The sequence below is a fragment of the Lissotriton vulgaris genome, chromosome 3_1, assembly GCF_964263255.1.
Source record: "Lissotriton vulgaris chromosome 3_1, aLisVul1.2, whole genome shotgun sequence".
Taxonomy (NCBI): domain Eukaryota; kingdom Metazoa; phylum Chordata; class Amphibia; order Caudata; family Salamandridae; genus Lissotriton; species Lissotriton vulgaris.
The window spans coordinates 1,957,963,062-1,957,979,388 of record NC_141689.1 but is presented as its reverse complement, the minus strand read 5'-3'; the positions used below and the strand labels follow the sequence as shown (position 1 = coordinate 1,957,979,388).

Genomic DNA, 16,327 nt, shown 5'->3' with positions numbered 1-16,327 from the left:
AACATTTTGACTCGTCGTGGTCGGGGGACAAACAGGTATTGCACACTGGGTGCACATCTAAGTTCGAATATTTTGAATTACAAACGGGGCACCGCTTAAACGGGGTCCGTTCCATCGTCGATGTAGTCTGGGCCTGTGTTGTCGAGAGAATCTTCTTTCGACGCCGATAGAAGAACCGAAAGGGCCAGGCACCGAACGATACAATACCGACGCTATGAAGGCCTTTTGGCCTTAGGAATAGAAAGAGTACAAGTTATTTAACTGGAGTTGAGATTAGGCATCCGAACCCAATGGCGGAAAAAAACAATCTGGGGATGGAGAGGATGCCCATGCGCACTATAGTCCAGGGGAGGAGCCACCTATCTCGTGATACTTCGAAGACTCTTCCAGGACAACAATGTGCAATCATCCGGACCCAACACTAGGCGGCGATCTATGCACAGATATGAATTCAGCAGCCCTCATGCCTCGAACCAGCAAAGAACTCTTTGCCATCGTCAATGAACTTGCCAAATCTAAAAACTACACCATAGAAGTCCCTCCCTCACAAGACCTCTGCACAAATGCAGCACCTGCTTCCACCACAAGATCAAGCAGATCTATGACATCCCATCACGCCGCTACCATCACATGCAATGCCACCGCCCCCCAACAAAGCCTACTAAACTGGACCCCGCTCACCATGGACGAGACACTCAAGACTTTGAAGACCATTCACTCCGGAGCACACTCGGACCCCTGCCCATACCACATCTTTCACAGAGCTACCTGCTCTGCCTCACCCTATTACGATGCACCATCAACTGTTCCATCGAGATAGCCACCTTCCCGATGACTGGAAACATGGTGAGATCAACCCCCCTGCTGAAGAAACCGTCCACCGACCCAAAAGACCCAAAAAATGTCAAACTCATCACCCTGCTCTCCTTCCCAGCTATAGTCATAGAGAAGGCCATTAATGCCCAACTCTCAGAGTTCATCAAGGCCAACCACGTCCCTGACTCCTCACAATCCGGCTGCCAGAGCAACCACAGCACCTTGACCGCCCTCTTCACCGCCGCCAACGACATCCACTCACTCCTCAACCGGGGAGAAACAACAGCCCTCATCCTCATGGACCTCCCCGCCGCCTTCAACACCACCTCCCACCGCACCTTAAGCACAAGACCTGACAACGCCGGCATCTGCGACAAAGCCCTGGACTAGATCCGCTCCTTTCTCACAGGTAGAATACAGCGAGTCAAACTTCCACCATTCCTCTCAGAACCTACAAAGATCAGCTACAGAGTCCCCTAAGGCTCCTCCCTGAGCTCCACCCTCTTCAATGTCTACGTGGCCCCACTCGCAGCCATAGTTAGGAACCACAGACTCAACATCGTCTCCTACACTGATGACACCCAGCTGATCCTCTCCTTCACCAACAATCACCAGAAACAACTACCATCACAGGATAAAGGCAGTCGCTACCTGGATGAGAAACAGCTGCCTCAAGCTCAACTCGGACAAGACCAAAGTACTTATCCTGGGGTCCAACACCTCCCCCTGGGAAGACTCCAGGTGGCCTGCTGCGTTAGGAACCTCCACTACACCCACAGACCACATCCGAAACCTAAGCATCATACTGGTTTCCGCGCTCATGATGAACCGCCAGATCAACTCCATCTACTCATCATGCTTCCACATCCTGCGCCTCCTCCAAAAGACCTTCGATGGATACCCACTGTAGCCAGAAAGATGATCATCCACGCACTCAAAGGCAGCAAAGTCTACTACGGAATTGCCCTCTATGCAGGCATCACCCAGAAACTCCTCAGGAAACAACAGAACATTCAAACCGCCGAAGTCAGACTGGCTCTCAACATCCCCCTGGCAGCCACATCTCCTAACACCTGTGAGAACTCCACTAGCACCCAGTCAACAAAAGATTCATGTTCAAGATCCTCACACACGCCTACAAAGCCCTCCACAACGTTGGACCAGCATACCTGAACCACCGCCTCTCATTCCAGATACCCACCAGACACCTCCGAATCGCTGAACTGGCCCTCACTACCGTCCCTCGGTTCTGCAAGTCCAGGACCAGAGGAAGATCCGTCTCCTACTTCGCTGCCAAGGCCTGGAACACCCAGCATCTACACCCCAGGCTAGCTCATTGCTAAACAAGTTCAGGAAGGATGTCAAAACTTGGCTATTCGACTGAACCTCAGCGCACAGCAGGACCTGCAGCCACCCCGGTGCCTTCAAAACCTAGCGGGTGGGTAGTTGCGCCTAACAAATACTGATTGATTGATTGATCATTCACTACCCACTGTGTTTGATGTAGGGTCTGTCCCACTGTTTTGTCAGTGATTGCCATGAAGTCCTAGCCTCCAGCTCACACGAGCAGAAAAATGGGTATAGAGTCATCCATATTAAGAAGACCTAGCCACGTTCTGAGCAGTACAGGATATTGATAGCTATCCATCTGAGGCAGGATTACATTGTCCTTTGCTAAACACACAAGCTCTAGCTCTCTGCTGCCAGCGGTCAAGGAAATCGCCTTTGCAAAGATGTCTTGCACAATTAGAAGGGTAAGGGATGCATTCCTTAGTAGGAGCTAGTCTCTTCCTTTCACCTTCCAGTAATCATGGATCCGCTTAGTGTTGATTTTGGTCTAAATCGGCCATTCCACAGCCTTCTCTTGCAAGTCGTGCCAAACTGCAGTTGAATTTTTCAGAGCTCTGTGTAGATATTTGGATGTTGCTGGTCTGGAACACCACTGGTCTTCTTATAATGAAGTTGATAAGCCATAAATTAGGCTACTGGTATGTGTAACAGAAGAAAATGTGATTTACAAACTATACTCTATTTGAACACTGGACATTACTTTTTTTATATAAACATTACTATGCTACTTTGAGGCAAAATTAAAGGCTCCATGGACGAAACAATGACTGAAAGTAGTAGACCCGTGCGATGCCTACCTCAAAATCCAAGTCCAAGGTAATGAATGAGGGTTTTGCTTAGTTGGAGGAAGTAGGCACTAGAAAGGTCATGTTCGTTTCTTCGGTTTTAAAAGTTCTAGTTACTTACCCATTCATTTGAAGAAAAGGATAGCAATAGTCTTATAAAAGGCTAATCAGTAATTCCGGTACAGAGCACATCTTACAGTTAGTAAGGGACTACATCAATTGGGTGGCTGGGCCAAGACTGGTTTGCATAAGGATGATCTCTGTCCAGAGTGGCATAGAGGGCAAAAACAAGAAAGAATGCGAAGTAATTTCCAGTGGCTGAGATTCATTCAATAATTCCACTCACCGCTTTTTTATTTTTCTAACTGAGACACCCTAGGGACGATGGGTATGCCTAGTCGTGGGTCCATTGCTCACTGAGCCACTGGACTCAAGCTGGACCCAATAACTAGGCCCAAAAGGACAAAAACAGCTTGGCACCCATCTAAGGGGGACCTGGCCTGGCAGCTCACATTGAACTGTTTCAACTGGAGCAAGAGCTCTACTGAGTTGTAAGTAGTTGGTCTTGGTCTAGCGTGGCAGAGTGGGCAAAAACATATGGGCTGAAATGAAGTCCTGGGTAATTACCAGTGGCTAAGCATTTCATTCACTACTTTTTAATTTTTCTAAAGTTGGTGACAAATGTATAAGGAACAAGATCTGTGAAGTTTAGGATTGCATTTTTTCACAAAAACATTTTGATTCTTGTAAATTCAAGTCACATATTATTCAGCAGGTGGATGGGGTATGAAGTAGGGTGAGTGTGTGTGTATTCACACCCAGCTCTGAAAAAACACTAACCTGGTGTTGAAAGAAAATGCTTGGTTCCCATAAATGTGCTGGGGAAATACATGGTGACCATTCTGATTCAGTATTTTTCTAGGTTTAGAGAGTCCTTCTGTGTATCAAAAACAACAGTGTAGATTTAAAAGCAGAGTCCCTCCAATTATACCTATTTGTTCTGGAAATTTAGGAATAGAATGTGAGACATCATCTCCTTGGTGGCACAAGGATTGAGGCAGATAAACTGAGCAGAATACATCATGCCTCCAACGAATGAGGGGCTAGTTGAATTTTTCCACATCATGGCTCTCACTGGATAACCTCTTTGTAAATCAGCACCACTCCAAACTACCCATGTAGGCATCAAAACCTTATGATACACACGGGGGTCCAGAAGGCACTAGTTGAATCCTGTACAATCTGTAACTGTGGCATATAAATAACACAACAGCAATATTTCCCCATGCAATAAAGTGGTTAGTTGGCAAAAGGCCATTTGAAGTCATAGGTTCAATGTTGTTTAATTATTATCTAGAACTGAAGTGAATGTATTTGGCTTTTCTATGGCCCAAGCATAGCCGAAAGGCTGTGAAGGATTGTACACAGTCGAAGGCAAAGATATAGGCAGTTAATGACAGGATGGGTAGCTGGGTTCTGAGAATGGAGGTGGATTGTTACTTCATTGTGATGTAGTGTTGCTTAGGGAGGTGTGTCTTCAGCTTTGTCTTAAATTGGGACAGGATGGGGATAGTCCTAATGACTACATGGGTGTTGTTTTAGATCCTCGATGCATAAATGAGGAGGGCCTTTTAACTTATTTATTCTATTTTTGCACTTCTTCATCTTCAGGCTGATGGTGACCTGGCTTAGTATGTGCATGGAGGTGGTGAGCTTTTCAGTCAGATAGGGTAGGGTGCCAGTTTTGGCACCTTTGTAGTTGCTGCAGCAGGTTTTGAAGATGGTGCAAGCTGGATAGGCTATGCAGTGGGGTTCTATTAGGGGTAAGGGGTTGACGCCAAATTTCTTCAGGGACCTAGTGGTGCGTCCTGTCGCTTAGTGGATGCCTTTAAGGTGTACAGGTTTGTAGGCCTTGGAGCAGGGCATTGTCACCATTCATGTGTGAGAGAATGAGGGCTTGGAAGGCAGTTAAAGCCTATAAGCCATAGCCAAGAGCAAGCAGGTTGCTATAAATGTATGGTCAGGTGTCTAGATCATATTCTATAAACCCAAACAAACCCTTGGAAATATTTTTCCTTTGTCCCTAAAGTCTACATCAACCATGCAATACATCCCACCAAGTCTTTCTAAAGCAACAGAGGTGGAAGAGATGATTCATAAACTGAATATCCAAGGAAATTTAAAGTCTACATTACCCAGGCTAATGGTCACCTAAGGCCGCCATTCCCCGTTGAATGAGGCAATGATTTCTTTACATGAAGGGAGAATTCCTTCTAAAGGTTGTTTATATCTATTCAGTCTGTGCTACATCAGCGTGAGTTGCCTTTCAAAGACACCTTGTGTCAGGTCTAAGTTCTGGACCTTCAATCTACTTGGCTCTCTACAGAAGAATTCTCTAACAATATTTGCACCACTCATTCTCAGTAAGAGTTGGAAATCTGCTTGATAAGACATCTGCTGAATATTGAGTGACAATAATGGTTGGTAACCCATTGTGGTGTAAATGGGTCGCCCTTAGAAACAATGTACTGGTCTGGCCTCCCTTCATATTTGTATCTGCCAGTTACATTCATCCAGTGGCACTACAAAACCAAACTTAAATGGTTATGTCTATAAACTTCGAACTACCCTAAATTGCAACATTAATATTCTGAAAATAAATGTACTTTGTGGAGAAAATATTTTGTGTACAATGGCAGTTGCAAATGCAATCCCCAAGTTCAATTCCTACTTCATAAAGTCACACCATTTCTGATTAAATATTTTGTTTGCCGGCTTTGTGTTTTAGCAATATCTTGCTTGGTCTGTACTGACGTCCTCTATAATACCTTTCTGTTTCTTTTTCATACATACTACCTTTTAGTATAGCTACCCACTGTTGCTGTGATCCACAGAGTCTTTGGATTTCCTCTTGTTGTCCCTAGCCTTGGCCAATTGAGTGCCACAATGGGTTTTTGCTCTGTTTTTCACTAATTTGCCTTCACTTTTTTTTTCCTATTATTAATTTGAATTCCTATTAATGTCATATTGAGAGAATATTCCTCTTTGTTAACTACATTCTTCTGAAGTCTTTAGTTGATCCCAAGACTGCAGCCGCACCACCTACCCCCGAATAGAAAAGTGTGTAACACTGTCCCCATTGTGAGTGTCAGGTCTAAAGATACATGATTGCAAAAAGGGCTGACACAGGACACCCCATCTATACATTTTGTACATTCCTGCACTAAATTGTAAAAACAAATGGAGTGCTAGCTAAATCTGGCAAACCGAAGTCTCTCATCAGCAGAAATGCAAATAATTTGTATCCCGTTCTTACTTGTGTGAACATAGCGTGGTATTTGTTTATATATGCAGAACGGCAACGTGAATTATGTATTTTTAGCTAACCCTAAGGCAATTTTCTGTTCTTCTGACACTCTAATGCATGAAGGACAACTCATGTTCTGCCTATTCTGGCTCTCATTCTACCATTTTTACCTTAAGGTGCAATATTCAGAGCATCACTTGGCATCCGCTTGATAGTTGGGAGGTTATTTATGGATGCTTTGAGCTACTCAATATATTCTTTCTTTGATAAAAAACCCTTCCTGATTAATGTTTACCTTTTTGTCTTTCTTCACACTGTTCCCTTGGCTATTTTACCTTCTACCGTGCACACTTCTGTATGACAAATGCAGTCTTCACCAATCTCCACGTCTATTAACGTTCAGTTTAGAAGACCCTCCATCTACTACAGATGCAGACAGATTCTTTATTGTTACCTTTGACTGCATATAGGTCACAGTTTTTATTGTCAACTTTTTGTCTTTCATTTATTTACTAAATGATCCAGGGGATAGGGAGGTGAACGTTTTGGGTGTTCAGACCATTCGCTGACAAAGAACTGAAATGATTTGTCAACAGACTAAAGAGGTGTGTTCCTGCATTACTTTATTGTGTGTGTGCAGTTCTAATTCGTTACTCGTTCATGAAACACCAATGCGGATGATTGCCTGAATGTTTTACTTTCAGTTCACAAGACAAATTCACTTACCTTAAAAGTCACTTACCTTCTGTAACTCTCTTTCTGGTGGATACTCTATCTACTGTAGATTCCTCACCTATAGAATATCCTCTGGGCACCAGACTGGGTCTGGAGAACTTTACAGCAATGCTCCTGCATGCGATGTGCACCAATAGAGCCATATCTCACAGGAAGTGATGGAGTGGAGAAGCATATAAGTGGCACCCTTGCAGTCACATTCCTTTTTCCCTTTACGTGTCCTCAGAACGAAACATTGGGAACCGTGTGCTGTCCTCTAATTTGGGACCGTTTTAGAGTCCAGTCAACACAAATTGGAAGCAGGAAGGCAGTGAGGAATCTGCAGTTAGACACAGTATCCACCAGAAAGAGCATTACTGAAGGCGAGTAACTTGTTCTTATAAGTGCAGATTCCTCACCTTTATAATACTTACCAAAGCATTACATTCTAAAGGTAGGTGGAGGGTCTGTGGAGAGGCCTTAAATCAAAACGTCCTTCAGAACTGAGCAGGTGAAATGTCCTTCTACTCGTGCCTGGCTGTCAAGGCAGCAGTGCTTTTTGAACATATGAATAGATGCTCACCTCACAACCTTCAGATGTCACGTGCAGGCATGCTTCACACCAGCGTAGTCATAAAGGCCTTGGATATGGTGATGTAGGCTCTTTCATGATCTTGATGCAAAAGACTAACTCACTCGACAAGATCCTTTTCTGGACAGCCTTCCCTTTCTTCACATAGAAAACCCCACAAAGTGCTGATTGTCCACTCAATGGGCCTTGATACATTCAGTATACAAACTCAAAGCCAATTTGTGTCCAATTAATGCAACCTCTCTTCCTCTTTCATGGGTTGAGGGTAAATAAAGAATGCTGGTATCCTCACTGACTGACTGCTCTAAGTGGAAAGGGGTCACAGCCTTAGGCAAAAAGGCCGTCTGAGTCCTCAGCAGAAATTTGTCTGGGAGGTGGTGAATGGAAATTGCACTGAAAGTGCTAGCAGTTTGCTCATGCATATATATGAAATAATTGCAATGAAGAAGACAGTTTTCAGTGTCAAGAGACGCAGCGAGCAACTATGCAAAGGCTCGATATGTGTACATGTGGGGAATGTCGAGACCAAAAAACAAAACATGTATGTGGAGGGTCAAGGGGAATATTTAATGACCTCTCTGCTCGCTCCCCTACTCTAAGATACAAAATACACAAGAGAGCAGACTAGGTCTGAAAAGAGGGGGTTCAGCTGTGCTGACGAATGTGTAACAGTGGGTGCATGTGTGAACGTATGTTGTTGAGAACATAGGCTGGAAAAACTCCCATCAGACCACCCTTTATGGTGGATTTCGCGTCATGTGGGATGTTTTGCTGATCATTCCATATCACAACCGACCATATAGTGCCGCTGTGTAAATGGATGTCAGTAATCTAGCCGTGATGTCCATTGTGAAGTGGTGTGTCCTAAAGTGCAGTGCTAAAGTGTCGAGACCAATCCAGTGTTCTTCTGAGGCATCACAAATGGTATGTGTTGGAACTTGTGTATGAAATCTTTAATAAAAAGCATAACAACTGGTTGGTTCGGCAAACATAGAAAGGCCGGACAAATAACCTCTTACAGTGCCCGCTGCAAAGTCTTGCTGGGCGAAAGACAGAACAAACAAGAGAACGTCTGATAGGTATGCTTCTAAAGGATCAGTGTCCCGGACACCACATCAAGTAACAGATGTATCCCAGCACCCAGCATAGATGGACTTTATGGAAGGGTGTCTGGCAGCAAGCCAACTGCCACAGCTCAAACACCACATATGAAGGTGTAAGTGGGGAGGATCAGATGAAGGACCCTGCCCTGTTGCTGAGACAGAAGAATTCCCCGAAGTAGAAGCCTGATTGGAGGACAGATGCTCATGCTAAAGAGTTCCAGGTACCACACTCTCCTGGCCCAATCCGGGGCAATTAGGATGACTTGGGCCGAGTTGTTTTTCATCTTGTCCATGATTTGTGGCAGGAGGAGAAGCAGTGGTAAGGAATGGAGGAGTCCCACTGTCCATTCCAGTCGGAATTAGTCTTCTAACATCTACAACTGACAAAGCGGGCCAGTCCTCGAGGTACAAAAATACAGAAACTGACAATCTCCGTAAATAGGAAGCGACCACCTTCATCAATTTCATGAGCACCTCAGGGCAAAGGTGAGGCTGAATGAGGAGCACAGCAAATTGAAAGTGTCCCTGCTCCAGTTTGAACTGCAGGTAAAGCCTGTGGGACTGCAGGACAGGTACATGAAATACATTTTAGCTGACAGGGGGGGGGGGGGAGACGAATGCTGCTAGATCTCCTAATGGTGCTTCCAATGACCTACAGCCTTTCTCTAACCTGGACTCAAACATCTAACACTGGACATGGGTGTAGCAACAGGGTAATTTTAGCCTATTTTTAGACTGGTGGTGACTATAATTTACTACCATTTCAATCCCAATTGCATTTGCGTTCATTTACAGGGCTTAACTATGTGTTTTGACAGAGTTTAGTGCCTTTTTCCGTTTTCTCTGGCCTACAGGCCCGAGAGCCAGAGAGAAGCCATTTTGTATCCCTGCCTCGGACAGCCAAGGCGCTTGCAGGGTAAAGGTAATGTTTAGAATTCATCCTGTTGTTCGCTAGAGAGGAACCTGTCAAGACTGGCCCTTATCGAAGGAATGTTCGAAGGAATGTATTTGTCTTCCTGGCTCTGAACGCAATACGCAGGTGGCCACTGCGGAAGGCGGAGGGGGCTGGGGACTGGTACAGGAATTCGGTGGGAGTCGGCCTGATGCCAGAATTTTCCATAGAGAAAGTGAGCTCTATATTATCAAGGAGCGAGTAGAGTAGAGAGAGGGAGAAACGTGTGTAGAAGACCGAAGAGGTTGGTCTAAAGGCTGGTGCATAGAGATTGATACCATCAGCTAATCGAAATCCTGAAGTGAAGAAGGAGAGTGAGTGAAAGTCCTGTAGTGACATCATACAGGAGTGGCAGAGACCAAGACCAGAAGAGGGTTCGAGTGTTCTGGAACCATGGCAGCGTAGACGAGGCATAGCGGTGCAGACGTGTATTCGTGAGCCATAGAGGGAGAGCAGAGTCCCAAGCGCATAGCAGAGAACGAGAGAGAGAGGGATCAGCTCCGCTGCTGAGATGGAAAGACACACGTCTAAGGTGAGGCGTTCTGAGCTTAGTGTAGAATGCATTTAACTATTCATCTTTATTCCCCTTTTAGATTCTAGGTAGTGACTAACTTAATTCATTTGCCTTTTGCTCATTCTGTCATATTTGATTATAGAATAAAGATTTAATGATCAATATCTTTGAATGTTGTCTTCATGAATGAGATTAACCTTTCCTTTTAACCAGGTGCTGACATACAGAAGGATGGGATATGCCCTTCTGCAAAGGTAACTGTTGATTGGGGGAGAGTGTGAACTTCATTTGGGAAATAACTCTCAAAGTTGTATCCCTATTAGTTATCTCTATTAGTGTAGATCGTCAGGTGATATAAAAGAAACAGTCTTACGGGACTCTAAAGATAGAAAATAGTCTTACGGGACTCTAAAGATAGAAAACAGTCTTACGGGACTCTAAAGATAGAAAACAGTCTTACTGGACTCTAAAGATAGAAAATAGTCTTACAGGACTCTAAAGATAGAGAATAGTCTTACGGGACTCTAAAGATAGAAAACAGCCTTACGGGACTCTAAAGATAGAAAACAGTCTTACGGGACTATAAATATAGAAAATATCGTCGGAAGACGTAAGAGAGGTAAACATAGGATAAGATATGTAATCCATTAGGTATTAGTGGTATGTTTGATTATACAGGCATGTAAATAGCTTCTTTTCACTTTCTCAGGTGAGTATTCTAGATGTCTTGTAAATAGTGGCCTGAGAAGAGTGTTGTTATGTGACGATTGGGTTAGCCACGGATGGTGAGCTGCTTGTTCTAAGAATCCGGTTGTTACACTGGGCCATTTCTTATTTTCCCTTCCAATCACAATTGAATGGTACTGGTTCTAATATCGCACTTACCGTTCTCCTATTCTACCCTTACCTTACTCCACTACTCCTACTGCGATTTTTACTTGACGTGATATATTTATTGAACTATATGTGACAATGTTATATACACTTTTGTTGTACAAATATGCACACTTTTACAATAATCAGCCTTGAGAAAGCCCTTGGCTTACGGGCCATACGGACGAAACATGTGTTGGCTGTTCTTTTGCTCACCTGTCTTTATGACCACGACTAAATACAGAAATACTATATTGAAAATGCAACACTGGACTCTTGTATTCGGATTCTTCCCAGGAACCTAAACATATACTTAAGGTGTAAACCTGTCACAGTTCTAAAACATGAAAATACATATCTTGCATGTCCTAGAACACCACCATCCAATCTCTTTGATCCAGGGCAGGAAAATCTGACCCAATGTTAGCATTCTAAATTTGTCTTCCCGCAGGAAGGCATTCAGGGGTCAAAGGTCCAGGACAGACCTCATGCACCAGTCCTTTATCAGGACAAGGAAGTAACGTGAATAACAACCATTTTCTCTCTCCAAATCTCGTAGCCATTCAATGACACCTTTAGAGAGTAAGAAGCCGTGCACCTCCTGCAGGATTAACAGATGCACTTCAGTAATTCGGTCTGATGGGGGAGGAATATTGAAGAAGAGGATATGGAAGGAAGGGCATAGACCTTTTGGGAGATCTGTGAGGCCCATCTGTTGGATGTGATGTATCGCCAACCTGGAAGGAAATACTTAATCCTGTATCCCATCAGTCAGGTAAGAGCTACTGAGTACAAACAAAAGTGGCTTAGTGGCTATTATAGCAGGGTAGGAAAAGTTGGAGGATTGAAGCACTTGCTGGCCTGTAAGAGGTCTGCCAATGCTGAGTCCACAGCCCCGAAAGGACTAGGCTAACAGCAGTAACACTCACTGGGAAGGCTATTGTTGCCTACAGGCTAACCCCATGGAGTAACCCCAAATTTGCGGAACTGATAGGGGAAATGCTTTGCAGGAGTCAACAGCCCCAAGGAATGCGCTCTGTTCCTTCTATTTTAAATCATTACAGCAGAGAGTCCACCTACTCTCCTAAGAGTTGAGACCCGTTGATGGGCATGTCCATCAGAAATGCCTGCACATTGCTAGAAAGCCTGTGCACCTCATCCAGCCATGTCTGTGGAGCACAACACTGGTGCTCAGTACTCTGCCAATGCAATTAGTACACCACTGATTGTCTAAGTCAGTGTGGATGATGTATGTAGCTGCATCGTGAAATACTGGGTTTACAGACTGCAGTGCCAGCCTGGCAAGAGAAAACATTTGTTTACCAAAAGCATCAATCCTTTTGGACTCTCTTTGGTGAGAAATTAGTTAGAATGAAAAATTTCCTAGCTGGTGTAACGGAAAGTTTCAATTCTATTAACCTCTTCAGTGCTCATGACAAGGTAACTCGTCATGGGTTTTACCTGCCCTGTGCTTATGACGAGTTGACCTTGTCATGAACAATGCAGATCTGGATTTTCAGCACCGGAGGGGAAAACCCCCTAGCAGCCAAGGTGTTAAGGACTCGGAGGCAAGGATTATGCTTATCTTTCTTCACTGCTGTTAATAAAGTGAAGAAAGATAAGCATAATCCTCGCCTCCGGTCCTGACATAGAATTCACCTTACAAGACATAGCTGTACAACGGCACTTTCCGAAGTAGGGTTCTTGGTGAAGAATCTGAATCATTGGGCGCAAGCCTGTGTCACCATGAAGCTTTTCGCCTAACAGGTGGAGAAAAAAATGGTTTCGACCAGGTAGCCATCAAGGCATCTGTGAGGGTGTAACTGAAAGAGATCGATGGCTATAATGTTGCTTGCACAGGCTGGAAAATCACTGTCAAAACATTTGTCTTAGTCTTAATGGAGGGCAGCTTTAAATGAAGTACCTCAGCTGCCCTTCGAAGCACTAATGCAAATGAGGCACTCATTTTTGTGAGGCGGTGGCCCTTATAGTCAGTCAAGCTCTGTTTCAGGAGAGATGTCAAACCCACTGGCGTTTTGTAAGTCAATGTATAAGGCACCATCAGTATAATGACGGGGGAGCAAGCCATCAGCTGTACGATCATCATCAGAATCCTGGGGTACACCCTGTTCTGGCACAGGATCACAGTCGGAACAAAAAAGAGAATGCAGCCTCTGCTGAAAGTTGTGTCGCAGTAGAGGCACTGGGTTAGAGTCAGACTGCAAAACATCTGATGGTACTTTTGTGATTTTGTAGTGTGACATCGGTCAAGCTTTGGCTGACGTCAAGTTTGGGTTCAACATCGATGTCAGCTTAGGGTTATCAATCCTTGCTGGTGGAGTTTGTATGGGGGTCGGGCAATGGGAACCAATGAGAATCCTGTGGCTAGAATAGAAGTCTGTACCAGAGTTGGTTTGGGGCTGGTTACAAGTCGAACTGCAGCAGACGGCATGGTGGAAGGGGCCATCGGCATTACCTGGCGTGAGTACCCTGTGCTTCTGTGGTGCCCAAAGGAACGCCAGAGAGATCCAAAAGTGCATAATGGATTTGCAACATGGCCACCTTGAAGACCTTATTTTGCTGTGGCGTCAATTATGGCCCGGGATACTCCGAGAGAGTTGGGTTCAGCTGAGATATTGGTTCTGTGGCTGGTGACGTTTAGGGAATGATACTCAAATCTGGGCACTTTCGCACCTTCTTTCTTGAGCCAGGTTGGCCAGATGGGGTCAGTACAGTTTCATTTTGTTGTGCCTGCGTTTGGACTATGACTACAATTTACCTAAAAATTTTGAGTTAGAAAGGAGCAGAATGGACTTGTTACCAAGTCTATGACTTAGACTGAATGCATAACTAGTGTGAAGATCATGACTTCTTCCTATGTTCGGCGATGTATAACTTTACGTCCTGGTTTTGAATTGTCTTTGGGTGCATTATTCACAGGACTTAAGATATGCTGCCGTAGCCCAGCACCAAAGGCACACCTCGTTTGGGGCCGTGACTAACATTTGCTTCCTGCAGCCTTGGCAGGCCTGAATCCTGTCATTTTGGTGACATCATCCTTCCCTTGCATACTGTGAAGAATGTTTTGAGTTGCTGGAGGATGGAGAAAGGTAGGAGCTGAACTCTGGTACCTTGTTAGAAGGCGCTGAAAAAAAATAATTGAATCAGCACAAAGAGGTGGTGCTTATAAGCGGTTCCACTCTTTCGCTACCAGGGCTGTATGGAGTCAAACCGGAGCTGTACATCGCTACCCACTGGCACATGGGAGGATTGGTGGAAAATTCTCCGGATCCAGTCTGGTGCCCGGGGGATATTCTAGAGGTGAGGAATCTGCAGTTAAAAGCATTCATCAGAATGTAATATGAGATATATGTTGATGTAAGTGGCGTGGGTAGAGGGGTGGTTGAACAATTTCATAATCACATTGTGTCATCAACTATTACAATCATAGCACATTTAAGCTTAGTGTTATTCCTTAGAATAACTGTGCATCTTATGACGTGTGCGTTTTAATAAAATGTTTTATTTTGTATAATAAGAAACTGAAAGTGACTTAATCAGCAGTGCTTGCACATTTCCCCATGCAACATCAGCAATACACTCGTCACACCTGAAAGAAAATCCTCTCCCAGAGGACTCCCGCTGGGGACACAACTGATATGTTTCTATGTATGAGAAGGCCACCTGTAAAGTTGACTGGTACACTCAACAGAATTGTACAAAAGATGACTTCCAGATTTTGAAAAGGTATCTCAAAAAAAGTATGAATATAAATGATTTATAGCACTGTTATTTTACAGTTCGGTGAGTACACCAGTAAGCTCTGTCAGCTATAGAATGAATAGCATGTTCTACAATCCTCTTTTCTCAGTTCTGTACTTAGAAAATAAGTCAAACCGCTTACTTTTCTAATGAAAGTAAAACAACTAACTTTGAGACTTATACATGCTTGCACTGAAACATGAATTTCAAAACAAATTTAAAATACATTCAAAATTGTTCTTCAACAGGTCTTGTGTTACTAATGCTGGGTATACGTTACCTTGTAGGAAATTTCAAAATTTTCCCCACCCCAGATCTGTAGACCTGGATCATAGAGACCCAGTTCAAAGAAAAAGTCTCGTTCAATGGCAAACAATCCACCAGCCATAGCGGGAGACCTAGGGAAAGGACAACCAAAATAAACCCGTCTCATTGCATTGTTGCAACATTTTGAAAGAAAATAAGTGCAATGTGTTCCATTAAAGACGAAATGCTCAGCTAAACATATACAATTGGGAAGTCACTGATTTTTGAAATTACGAAGCTTTCCTTTGCAGTCCCCGACAAAAAACACACTTTATCTATTGAATAACTAACTATACAGGAGAGGTCTTGTTGGTGATTTTAAAAATGCCTAACTTCTAACAGCTATGAAGTGCAAATTGTGTTTAGAAAGACAACACAGTGACCAGGCTTTGTTTTGTCAAAACCTAACACATGTTCTAAAGCCATAGGCATCCTATCATGGAAGGCGGAAAACAGGCTACTAGGCCAATCAGAGGACTTGACACGTTGTGGGCTATCAAGATAGTGCAATGCTGGAGAACTGAGCAATTCAAAGGAGGAAAAAGGGGGAAAAGGATAAGGCTAGCTGAAAGCCCTAACATGTTTAGATCTTCATCTACCAGTAGACATGTGTACTAGGTGTACTGCATAGTTGGTTATTGTGTCATTCTACTGTAAGAACAGCATGTGTGTATAAGACTGGTGAACATGCAGAATGTGTTGGCAAAAAAAGAGATCAGTGGAAACCCTGATTTGAACAGCAGAGCGGGAATAAACAGTAATGTAATACAATCAGTTTGATAGGCAGGCATCGAAGACTTGATCAAAGCTCTGAAACTGAAGGATCACTTATCTTGTTTAACCACGGAGACTAGCATGTACTATGTTAGAACTCAAAAATAAATTGGAAGGTTCCCCTGGTTCAGTAACAGGGAGGGGAGCAAATACCAAGAAAATGTGACAAGACCCTGTATGTTAAATGGCCAATAAAATTTGACCATTGAGTTTAATGTTTTACGACAGTGTAGTCTTAAGATTTCGGGGTAAACTCTTAAGGAGACTGGGGTGTCTATGCAGTGATTTTGACCTTCATGGTCTTAGGTGGCACAGGAAGAAACAAATAAAGCTGAAATGTATTATAAAAATATAGAGCAATTTATTGGGTACCTCCCATACAGGGTTACACTCTAAAATTAAAAACGTTAAAAACAATAAAAACAATGCTTTTATAATTTGCAAATAACACAGTATACATAATCACAAGAAGTCAAAAA

General features: G+C 43.7%; 1 protein-coding gene across 2 annotated transcripts in view; it reads right to left on the bottom strand.

Moving 5' to 3' along the window:
* The window catches only part of GALNT7 (polypeptide N-acetylgalactosaminyltransferase 7), a 579,585-nt gene that overhangs the window by 144,863 nt on the left and 418,395 nt on the right, over positions 1–16,327 (bottom strand). For both annotated transcript variants that reach the window (XM_086962434.1, XM_086962435.1), the window contains exon 7: positions 15,049–15,166. In XM_086962434.1, coding sequence (XP_086818560.1) covers positions 15,049–15,166 — 118 coding nt within the window. The remainder of the gene's footprint in view (positions 1–15,048; positions 15,167–16,327) is intronic.